The 12,786-nt window shown below is 31.7% G+C and overlaps 1 protein-coding gene across 3 annotated transcripts; it reads left to right on the forward strand.

Annotated features, from left to right (window-relative positions):
• The first annotated feature begins 933 nt into the window (after positions 1 to 933).
• Positions 934 to 10,486, forward strand: Rcd1 (Reduction in Cnn dots 1). 3 transcript variants are annotated; one of them, XM_088189978.1, is made up of 16 exons: positions 934 to 1,127; positions 1,304 to 1,378; positions 2,868 to 3,044; positions 3,110 to 3,228; positions 4,842 to 5,100; positions 5,163 to 5,403; positions 5,483 to 5,631; positions 6,183 to 6,334; positions 6,835 to 6,982; positions 7,047 to 7,257; positions 7,327 to 7,437; positions 7,498 to 7,603; positions 7,679 to 7,710; positions 8,076 to 8,102; positions 8,171 to 8,274; positions 8,680 to 10,486. In XM_088189978.1, exons 1-16 carry the CDS (start codon positions 1,077 to 1,079, stop codon positions 9,340 to 9,342), a joined length of 2,625 nt encoding a protein of 874 aa, XP_088046104.1. In that variant the 5' UTR covers positions 934 to 1,076; the 3' UTR covers positions 9,343 to 10,486. The 3 variants fall into 3 exon arrangements, with proteins under 3 accessions (XP_088046104.1, XP_088046105.1, XP_088046106.1); XM_088189979.1 differs by having other exon boundaries at positions 944 to 1,127; positions 7,327 to 7,398; positions 8,680 to 9,715; XM_088189980.1 differs by lacking the exon at positions 1,304 to 1,378 and having other exon boundaries at positions 944 to 1,127; positions 8,680 to 9,715.
• Positions 10,487 to 12,786: the final 2,300 nt, after the last annotated feature.

Raw genomic sequence — 12,786 nt, forward strand, 5'->3', positions numbered from 1 at the left:
TTCTACCATTCAACACCACATATTTATGTGAAATTACTTTTTCAGCTGTAACACATATTAAATCCCAATATCGTTCATCGCTAAAAAATGTGGAAGAGATTTTACGTCCAGCAGAAAAAGTAAGGCATATAATTTTTGTAACTATAATAAATACATTTTCACAATTTTTTGTGTAATTTTTAATTTTATATTTTTGTATGTTTCTAATCAAATTTTAAGAGTATATTTTTTCATATTTATGTATGTTGTTACCTAATCAAAAAATCAACACATAATATTTATATATCTTTATTTTAAATTTATCTGGGGTCGCAAAGAAACTCACAATCATAAATGGGGTCGTGAATGAAAAAGTTTAAGAAGCCCTGTTCTAGATTATTCTTGAGTAATAATTGAATATATATATAAATAATACTACTAAAGAAACATTTTTTTAATATATATGTATATATTTTAAAAATCTCTGTTGACGTTAAAAATGAATTATTAATTAGATTATTATAATTGATAAATTGTGAAAAATGACGCTCAAGGCGACGAATTTATCAGAGACGCCGAAATGTAGAAAAGCCTCAGGCGCTTGCCTGACATTAGCCGCTAGGATTATCACTTTTTAAAAATATACTAACGGCAACACTGGATTTATTTGTCATATGGCAACACTATTTTTGATTCTTCCCGCTTCAGTTCAAATAAAAATTATACGTCTATTGCCGCATTTGCGACTTCCAAGAATGGTATTGAAACATTAATTTATACGGTAGTTTATGTGTAACAATTTTAGTTAGGATTTATTCTATTAATAATGATCTCGAAATGTAATTCGCATACTAAAAAACATATGTCGAATAAAGATATTATTAATGAATTAATTAAATGTTTCTAAATTGTATTTTGCTTTATACGCCATCTTATCGCAGTCGCGTTTTTGGCAGTTGGCAACATTACGGCCGTCTGGGCTGCTCCTTGTTGCGTCGCGCTCTTGTTTTGTTTTCCGTTTGAGGTTATGTTCCTCGTATAAGCGAAGAGTGCCGAAGCCGCAGCCGGCGGCCCGATGAGCGCCACCCTAGGTGGTCATGTCCGGCGCCGCCGAGCGTCGTAGCAAGGACACGCGACGCTCCCTCTCGGTGAGGTTATGTTCCCTTAGGCCTACGCCCAATCAATCGATCGTCCGCCCGCTAAGAAGTTTCGCTTATTTCACTATGTGTACTACCAATTGGGACGCGTCGCACTCTCGCATCCGTTTAACTTGCCAATATTTACATTCTAATGTTGTCTTACTCGATTCTATTTGTCTTTGCAGAAGATCATTCCTCACTGCGAGAGCGAATTGCACAATACGTTCGTTTCGTATCTGCACGCGCTTACTTCTTCGTCGGTATGGATTCTCAATGTCACTCTTCTTATATTTACATACAGATTGTTTACATACTACGTATTGATCCCCTATTTGTTTATAATGCTTTTCAAAAATAACAATTCTGTATACCATGCATTTACCGGATGTACCGGATGAAATAAGCACGTACGAACGACAAGGTTTTTTTCATATACATACATACCTTTTATCAGTTGGATCAATTGATTCATTTCTGACTGTTATTCGAGTTGAACGAGTACTAATATGTGTTCCTAAATTTTTGTACCTGCCAAGATTTTTATTTTATTGTATTGGTTGTGATAATCGACTTCGTTATTGTCTTTGTTATATTCGAGTATCATTTTTAGCTTTATTTGCAATGACTGTTAGTTGTTTGTCTCAACATTTATAAAATTCTGATGAAATGATGAGTTCATTTCTGTAATCCACGTATTAGCTGATAAATTTGTATCAAGCAATGATTCAGTAATGTGAACACTATTATATAAATTATCTATAACTTGTCTACGGCCTTATTGGTGTCATCTTTCTCACCAAGCGATTAATCTTGTGTGGTGAATAAAAGATGTTCCCAGAATTTATTTAATGGTTTTATTATTTTATTTAGCTAAAATAGCTAATTGTTTATACACTAAACAAATTTATTCAAAGACTAATATTATATTTGAGGAAACCTGCAACATTTTTATTTTTGCGGATTGTCCTAGGAATATTATTATACAAATTCGCACCTAGGTACATTATTCCCCTGTTCATACACGTTTACTTATACCTAACTATCCTTAAATTGTTTTTATTTCTAGTATTAATTCTATATATGTATAGTCCATCCAAGATGTCAACAATAAGGGTGCGTGTACGCATGCATGCACACATATACAGTTTTCCGCGAATTTGTTTACACCAATACTTGAACGTTACCATATGTTAGAAATTTAATTAAAAATTATAATGTCTTATATTTTTATTATAAATTATTGTCATGTTGTGTAATTTTCTAATCAATAAAACAATTCCTGTAATATTCTATTGGTATTTTTTTTAAATATTATATTAAACAGAACTGCTATTATGTTTTTGAGTTAAATATGTATATAAAAAAGTGATATTTTACATTTTCCTCAACAAATTCAATTAAAAAAGGAAAAATTAATTGAACGTGTAATTTCACATGGTCACTCTATTTATTATATTTCTCGCCAATACTGTGTCGATGAGCGTTCACATCTTGGACAGACTGTACATCTGTAGGTTAGTTTAACTTCTAATGTGAGTATGTATATGTTAAAAAAATTAAACAAATGAGTTGTAGAAAACTTTGTTAATTGCATGTATTACAATAAATTGAAATTAAACAAATAAGCTATTATGTAGTTGATAGCAGTCATTGGCACACTGAATAAATATTTACCATTATAGATATATATATATAAAAGATAACTAATATATAGCAAAAGTGTTTAATTGAGTTTTTGTATTTGTTTAGAAGCCGTTATCGTTTGTCTGGATGGAGCACAGCTACGCACGGGCCGGTGTTGGAGCCGCCACCGCAAGCAGCAATGGCACTCGCCTGCTGCTTGTGCGGCGAGCTCCTCAATGTCCAGACTGTCACGTTCAAGGCGCCCACGAAGATGATATAATTGACATCGAGGGAGTTGAAGATGTATAAAAATCTTTATTAATTTATTGATTTTATTCAGTCTCCTGACGTTGGCTACTTTTTTTTAGGATGTACAACCTCCGTTAATGCTTGATGAATTGCCATACTGGGAGAAAGCACTCGTCGATTGTGATATGATAGGCGAAGAAGAAGATCTGAAACCGGATTGGGAGGAAAAAATTCACAGGTATATTAAACTCAACAATTTTCTTTAAATTTTCTTATAATGGTAATAAAAAGACGAATTAGTAATGGCGCAATATAAAGAGGTGATGAAAAATAATCAATACTTCTGAAATTATATATTGGAGAAGAACACGTTAAATACTTTGAACATTGAAGACAATTAACGAAAAAGAGACTATAGAAAATGTTTCTTGAGAAGAAAATGCTCTTTCGGATTTGGTTGATAACATCATGAAATGTAGAGAAAGATCACCGATTACACAGGCCTGCAAAAAATACTATTGAAAATTGTTTTAGTTTTGTTAACTGATTTTTATGTGCTGCTTCTAAAAATAACATCTATTTTATCACAAAAATATATTAAAAGATTAAAAATATGACACAAAATGCAATTTTAAGATATTTGTGTTTTAAAAGTCAAGTTTGTATTCAATGTTGAAAGCTACCATGAGTCCTGGACTATCTTTGCACAAACTCTTTTACTCTACTTCAAAATCAATAAAAGAATGTAGCAGGTGCTAACAATTTTTTTCTTTAATCTGCAACCTAAAAGCTATGCAGATTCTTTAGGAAGATCTGATCCGTACCCTAGCTACGCCACTGCATTCAGTATAAATTCTGATCCGAAAAATGCGAGCCAATATTTTCTAGTGTATCTGGAAGGGAAGGAACAAGTATTCCTGGTCCTTCTGGGACAGGTCGTACTACTGACGGAATGTTAGGATAAGAAATTTCCTTTTTGTTCTTCAGATTAAAACCTTGCACATTACTAGAGCAAAAGTACAATAATCACTATGATTTTTTGGCTTAATCTAAACCATTAGTGTACCAAAGCAAAATTATTGCTTTTTGCCATTAAACTACTACTTCAGTTCTTCAACAATCCGGTCAGTTAACACATCCTCGGAAAGCCATTCTCATTTAAAAATACAAGCACAAACGCTTAGTGACATTGTAACTAAAAAGTAGTCTTACAAAGCTCGGAGCTCTATGGCACGTGTACTGCACGGAGTCTAGATACACACTGTAGGTGGACGAAGGGACTGAAGAAACACAGATGCAAGGGGAAATATATGGAGGATGAGAAAACAGGCTAGTCACCTGGTTGAAACTGGCTTTCACTAGTTACATTGTTGTAATTATGCTAATTTCAACTAGTTTGGGGGCAAATGAAAAAACACACATAAAATAATTATTTAATACCATAAATATGAATATATTATACATGAAAACCGTCTCACCGTACTTTTCATTATATTAAATCAAAATTAGAGGACAAGTTTTACATCACAGACCTGTGTTATTTGACCAAATTAAGTCTGTGTTTGGCTTAATCGTAGATGAACTATAATGATTCTTTTTGAACCCTAGAAAGACTAGAGAATTTATGTCGAGACAGATTGTTTTGTATCTAGCTCTTCATGAAAGGGTACATTGGCTCAAGTATTTGTTCTGAGAATCTTTAGCATCCGCTTCCAGCGTCACATTTCAATTTCATGCGGTCTAGTTTTAAGTTAAAGCTATTAATAAAATATTTATCATTTTTTTCGTGATTTACTTCATGTAGCGCTTACGGATTTGGATGTTTTTTATATTAATTGAACAATTTTTCAGTCTCGCCTGGAACTCGGCACAGAGCTTATTGCTGATAGAAGCGTTAACAATCATACACAGTACAAGAGCAGCATTGTTAACGGCCGGATTAGCCGGAGCCAAACGAGCGGCCGCCAGAGGAGGGGGAGCTCGTTCCTTACGCGCTTTACTAGCAACACCGCAGACTAGATGGCAACCTTGCTTGGCGCAATGGCTGCACAACGCCCTCACTGAACACTTGCCGACTCCACTTTTAGCTTGCTATCGAGAGATTATGTTGGTGAGTTGATTCGAATTTTCTTAGTCGAGACCTGTAAACTCATATTTTTCTTATATATTCAGACCATGAAGAGCAAGGTTCCAATCCTGGTCGAAAAGATGACGATGTTCCATCCGTTGAACGGACGGATTCACGGAGCTGAGAACGGTGCCACCGGTCCCACCATCGCTTCTGCGAGCACGCCTTCAGATCCTCAAGCACCGCTGCTACTATTAGTGCCGTCCGGCCGAGATAAACGCGACGCTCGCTGGGCCGAAAGACTCAGAGCCATCGCTCAAGTTCACATTGTACATTCCCATCAAAGTATATATATATATTATTCATAAAGGTAATATAAATATTTATACTATATTTCATTTAATTTATGTCTTTATGTTTATAGCGAGTTGGCCGCCTAATTTACCAGTTACATCTTGTCTTTCGCAACTAGTAAATACCGCTAAAGCCAGAGCTGAATCTCTGAAACTCGATAATCCCCGAAGACCTTTGATTCTTGTTGGACAAGGACCTGGCGCTGCTATAGCTGCTCAAGTATGTAAAACTGCTTTTCGAATCTGACCTCATCTTTAGTTTTTTTCCCAGTTATATCATACACATGTCGCTTTAAATCAATGAGATTCTGTGATAAAACATACCCTTGGCTTTTAAAATGTACCAGTCAGAATTGTCTCAATCTCATTTGTTTTAATTACCTTTACAACCAACCGTGTTTTGTTGTAGTTTAATACCGATGATAATCTTAAGTTTTAGTTTGTACTGTTGTAATCCACTTACTTGCCTTCAGGATATTCAAAAACTAGATAACTAATTGAAAAAAATATCAAAGAGGTAATGAAAATGATGTTTAAAAAACCCGTTCAATAATCCTGTTGTAATTTGAATATATAATTGTTCTAAGCTTTTAAATAATTATTAATTATCCTAAAAAAGTTGTGTTGACTTAAAAATTTGCAGTAGAACGTTCTGTAATTTTTTTTTTACTGCTAGTGTTCCATTTAAAAGTTCTTAGTTAAAATTTTACTGTAGATAATGATGTAAATAGGTGATTGCAAACTATAATTGAAATTATCTTTGTTATATAGCTGGCTGTTAGCGTTCCTGGAATTGCTGGTCTAGTTTGCTTGGGTCTACCACTATTGACCGCAGAAGGACCCAGAGGCACGCCAGAAGACTGTTTGTTAGATCTGCCATGTCCAGTCCTCTTTGTGATTGGACAAAACGCATCAAATTGCACGTAAGTGTCAGATGGTCCTCTGCTTCTATTCCCTTCAACACCACCATACACTATAAACTCCTTCAAACTCCAGTTCTCTCGACTCAAGCCATTAAATACCCTCAATTATTCTGTATTTTACTTTAATTATCTGTCCTGCAATTACAATCAGCAGATATTCTCAAAATCTTGGACTAGTTCCGTGTCTTTTTAGCCAATGAATCTATTTACTTCACATTTATTTGGAAAATAGTATCAATTAGTTTTTCTAAAAGAGTAGTATAGACATCATAATATTGGTTTAGATATTTTCCGAGTTTTATTTTAATATCACTCATCAAAACGTATTCCATTTGATTTAAAACCAACACCAGTAAAAAATCGGTCATAACCCAGGACCATTTTAGGTAAGATCTTTCTCCCGTATTTTTTATTTTTCCGTGTAGTTAGTTTCCTTCAACAATACACGTATGTCTGAACAATTATTTTCTAATAAGAATTAACTTACCTTAATTGATCAGACAACAAGATGCTGAAGTCCTCCGTTGCAAATTACGAGTCAAATCAAGATTAGTTGTGGCCGGTAGTGCCGACGAATTGCTGAGATTACCAAGATTGAAGCGGCAACTCGAAGGAGTCACTCAACGAATGCTGGAATGCACAATAGCGGTAATAATAACGTACATCATCAGATTTCATCAATATTAGATTCATATTGATTGTAAAATTTTAGGAAGAAGTATCGTTATTCCTCTCATTTTTGCTGCATCACGATAACGACGGATACGGATGTTCCTCTCCCGATAGCTACAACGGAGGTCCCGATCTGGATAAGAACAGTTCGTCGATAATGATACCAAAACGGGAACCGATCGGCAGCAATATCAATAGGCACAGACCTCTAATGAATATTCCGAACAATAAGAAACGAATCAGACATAAGCGTGAGTGTATTTATTAATTTTTAACGTGAGGTTTTTGTATTATGGTAACTTATGAATGATGTCACATAGCCATGAAAACAATATCGCCGATCAAAAGTCGAGGTTCAGCCCTTTACGAAGTTAATAATCCGCCGCCTGAAGGTGCCACCATCAGTATTAGCGATATATTAAATACTAAAGGTGTGTTACTGTATTTTATGTATTTTAATAACTGATTTCATCATTTTATTACGAATATAGTGAGTGTTGACGAAGACCCCATGATCGAGGCGAGAAGTAGTTTATCACCGCCAGCGAAGAGATTCGATACAAATTCTTATGTACAAATCGGTAACAATCAATTAAGGTATGTTTTGGTTTATTTTAGTGTATTTTATTTATTATTTTATGATTGCTTTTAATATTTTATTGTTAATTTCAGGAGCATTCCAATAACAGGAAACGGTTCATATGGTAAATATTCACACCAGATTTTCTTAGATGTTAATTTTGTATAAAGTGGCCGATTTTGATAGTGATTTTTAAATACTAATTTTAAGTGAGTGGGTTTAAATATTTTAATAACTATAATAGTTTTGAGAATATGAAGAATAAAGTTAAAATTCAAATCTATTCGTTTAATTTTGAAATAGTTTTTGCCTGTTATTAATGTGCACAGTATCCATTTTTCTCACTTTTCCTGATGCTAAACTATGTATATTGCAAGTAGTATCAGTATTACCGATATTATTGCAAGTGCAAAACAAAGGTCTTGCTCGGCTATTTTATGCAAAACAACCTAATACTATGATGATTCTTTAACATTTTCTTTTTTACAGAATCTATTTCAAAGAGTGGAATCAAAGGTATGCATTTTTTAATTTTTTTAATATTTATACTAAAAAAATATAACATAAATTTATTTTTATTTCAGTCTTGGAAAATTCTGTTTATAAAGGCCCTGGATTATCTAGTTCGATGATCAAAAGCAAATTGGCGTCGGCTACTGGCTTAACAACACATTTGCCTATGAAAATGGTAATACTAATATTTAAAAAAAAAAAATATTTACCCAATTTTTGATGTACATGTCTTTTGCAAGCTTTTCTTAATTATTTTCATTTTATCACTGATATTTATAAGATTGGATGATTCTTTGATGAAAATCTTAACAAATGCATTGTGGAATATTTAGGATAACTTATGCTCTATATAATTTATAATGGAAGATTAAAGTAATAATTGTTTTTGTGACTTATTATTGCCATTGTGAAGGCAAGGTGAAATTAATAAAGAAACTGCTTGATGCTAAAAATTTATCGTTTTAAGAAAAACATATACTCGCCTTTAAATGTGCCAGTTAGGATTGTTGCCTCAATGCATTCTTACTTACTAATTTTATTTAATTGTTTAATTATTTAATATTATTTTTGTACTAATTAGGTTATAAAAGAAGAACAAGGAACTTCAACCACTCCTAATATCATGGATCTGCCTATCGTTTTCGCCGATGATACCAAACTGATGGACACCAATCTTAAACTGACCAATCAACAGCAATACAAGACCATCTTCATCAACAAACAACAAGTCATACCTTCATTGAATGAATCCGGGCAGAAGAATATGGTACATTTGACCGTGCCGTCTAGTTCTTCTTTATCGCAAAATCAGCCGTTGATTGTGAACAAAACTAATATAAACAATCCGATGAAATACACCAAATTAATATTGACGAAGAGGCCCTCGTTGGATTCCACGAAGACGGAGTCGTCCGACGCTCCGAAGACGCAAGTGATCAGCAAGCCGATCATAGTCAAAGGCAACAAAGGCCTGGCCACTTTTAAAGTGTTACACGGAAACATATTGCAGGGAACGAACATGCTCCAGTCGAAGCAGAGACTTATAATTAAAAGGGCTGTGGTTCCGAGCAGCTTGAATGTGAATTCGCAAACCTCGGGCGATGTAAAGAAGTTCGCCGAAGCACAGAAAGTGGACGGGGAAACGTTGAGGGAGAACGCCAAGAACGAGAGTGCCATCGAAGCCGCCGTCGCCAGTATAACGGGTCAGGACTTTTTGAAGAACTTGCTCGGAGATTTCGATTAATTTGATTTAGAGTTATTTATGTGTACATACTCATTGCCATTAGTTTATCGCGACTGTTAGTCGCTTTGTATTGTTAAGTTGGTGTATATGAAATTTGAAACAGTGCTTCGTACGTAAGGTTTACTATGAGGATAAATGGAAAAGTCAAAGATCAGTGTCGGTCTAATATACTTTTTATTCTGAGCCGGGGATCTTCATACATTATTTTTAAAGTCTATTTTAGCATTGCAAATCAATGGAAAATATTTATATAAAACAGCATTATATGTTAAATGAATTTCTTTAACTTTTTGATTTACCCTCGTATTTTAAAGTTTATTCCAAATAAATTGTATGTTAAAAAATCATATTTTTATTAAAATTATTTCATATACATTAATTTTTATATTTTAAATAAGTAATAAAATAAAATTTGCTGCGACTTAGTAATGCCTTTATATATAGTAATGGGAATGTAAAATTAGCCGCATTAAAATGTGTTACAAAGCAAGCAGCGGCTATCAACTTACTTTTTTATTAAAATTGTCGAGAACTTCGCCTTTTAATAACAACATTTTTTTGCAATAAAAGTAACAAAAATTAATTTAATGTAAAATTATAATTTTTTCAAATGCGGTAATTGTAAAAATTTATAAGAACATTAATTTTTATTGGTTATTATACATAGTATATAGATAGAGCTTATTTGAATCTGAGTAATGATATCCATTTATAATTATGGATTAAGAATGTTAAAAAATCGGTATAAATTAAATGTTGAAGCAAAGATATTGTACAATGTGATTAAAATGAATGGTTGTAAACCACTGCTAATTTGCTTTCCATATGATATTTTTAGAGTGGTGTTTTTAATATTTGGAAATAAATTCGCTGTGATGGTTTCCCATTGCCTTCTACACCTATTTGTATATTGATTTTTCCATAATTTTTAATTCTCTTATATTTAGTGTATGCTAGTGAAAAAATTCACTGTTTTTTTTACATTATATTAGGTTTTATTTTTTCTATATAAAAATCAAAATTAGTGTCGCAGCGTTAAAATTATGCAAAAGACGCTTATTAATATTTTAATTTCCTTTTTTTATGAAAAATGTATATATTATTATATAAGTTGATGATAAATAAAACACGTATTCGATTTTCATATACTTATTTTATTCATTATAATATATATATTTTATTTATGAATAAATATATATGTATAACGTAGTGATTCTTTAAGAAATAAATAAAGATATATATCATAATACAATATATATATTTCAATTTAATACGACATTAACAAATAACTTCTAATATTGCAAACATTTTTTAAGAATACTATGAATAATAATACTATTTATAAGTTTTTTAAATTTAATCTTTGCAATGCTCGCTAAACATCACGCTTCGGAATAAAAAAGTAACAACGTACATAAAAGTTTAATTTCATATATAATTTTATAACACACAGACACATTTAAATACACTCAAATATATATATTTATAAAAAAATTGTTGACGAAATAAATTTTGTGCAATTACATTATTTTTGTGGAAGGGCAAACAACTTTGCTCTAAAATACGCACACACGATTGATCCGTTTTTAAACTAATTGGCAAGTTTGGCATACTGCTGTTTCTATTATATATATACATTTTTTTGGGAGTATTAATATTAAAAATGATAATACGGGATACTGTGACAATGGCAGAATATACGTGCCGAAACGTCGGTCAAATGTAAGTGATCATTATGAAGAATCCTGTTATTTAAATTTCGATATATATGTATATATATGTAAATAAATTAATCAACCTCTTATGTATTAAACTATCGATTAATCAAAAGTTAAATGCAGAAGTGATATTACATCAAACTTCTCTGATCGTTATACAACTCAATTGCTGTTATATATTAGTTCAAAAGTCACCTTATTTTTTATTTATTAGTTACACTGTCAGTTAATTTTTCCAAAAATAGAATTAATTAAATTTGGTGCACTTTCACTATGTATTTTTATTTGATCAGAAGTTGATAAAAAATATGAACTTGTGAACTTTCACTATGTATTTTAATTTGATCAGAAGTTGATAAAAAAAAAGCTTAAGAATTATAGTTTTATACAATAAATTACGCAGTGGCGAAACAATATCACAAATTTCACATTACGTATATTCCAATATTCATATTCTCTCATAAGCAAATAATGAAAACTAAAAATAATATTAGTACTTCATCGTGCTCTGCTTTAATATTAATTAAGCAAACTTTAAGACACACAAAGACGAATTACGGTAAAGATCGTTATTATATACCTTCGTTTGATTGGATTCTCGAATATTATATTAATATAAATATACAGCTGAATCTAAAGCTAATCAAAATGAATCGGGGGGAAAAATACTAATCGCAAAAGCATAAGCCAGTTTCTATTTAAACTCTTGTAATCGCTTACTACTAAGCGGATCTTAAGTAAGAATGATTGTGTCAAAGAATCAGTCTGTTTTAAAGATAACAATATGATGATAATAATAATTTTTCCATATATGTATGTGTATTTAGAATTAGCTTTTTTCCATATTCCAAAAATGTACAAAAGAACACCAATACTTTTGGTGAACGTATATACATATGTATATAAAAAATTTAATTAGAGTAAAATAGATTAACGATTATTGCGTGTAACGTTGTAAATCGTTTATTTTTATTTATGTAATATGAAAAAATATAGTAGGATTTAGGATGAACGATTAAATTAAATTTTTTTAGATCGAATATGGTTGAGCTTACATTGAAATTTAATCAGACTTGGCACCCTGCAGTTAATATCTGGCACCGTAGAAATCTTTTTGGCACCGCGATGACAAATTGGCACCGTTGAGCAATATTTAAAAAAGATCAAAATCCAAAAAGAAACTGATATGAGATTAATCTGTTTACTAATCAAAGCCATTATTCAATATATAATAAATAAATGTATTTATTTTATTTTTTTATTAATAATAATATATTGCCCTAACATGCAACTATCATACTTAGATAGACCTCCTTTTATGAAGGAATCTGGGTCCCTACTATATGAACATACATAATTTATGAGAATGACTAGTTTTACAAAGTACCCTAATACGCATCGGAATCTCACTGTACAATACGATAATTAAATATTTATACTAATACAAGTTTTAAGCTTTGTGTGATGTGTTTGTTCGAATTTTGATCAACGGATGTTTTGTTTATTATAGAGACTTGCTTAGGAGCTGTGAAAGTGCAGCACCCTGAAATGAGAAACTATAAAATATTTTTAGAACCAAGTAAAGCAATCATCGGTTTGTATAATAATGTATATATAAAAAAATCACTCGTTTGGCAATTTGACATTATAATTGATGCCTTAACGAATTTGTTATTATTTTTTTAACTATTATCCATATGTTTCATAATTCACTTTTAATTAATAA

The sequence above is a fragment of the Plectrocnemia conspersa genome, unplaced genomic scaffold, assembly GCF_051122295.1.
Source record: "Plectrocnemia conspersa isolate PC_06_02 unplaced genomic scaffold, ASM5112229v1 ptg000008l, whole genome shotgun sequence".
Taxonomy (NCBI): Eukaryota; Metazoa; Arthropoda; class Insecta; order Trichoptera; family Polycentropodidae; genus Plectrocnemia; species Plectrocnemia conspersa.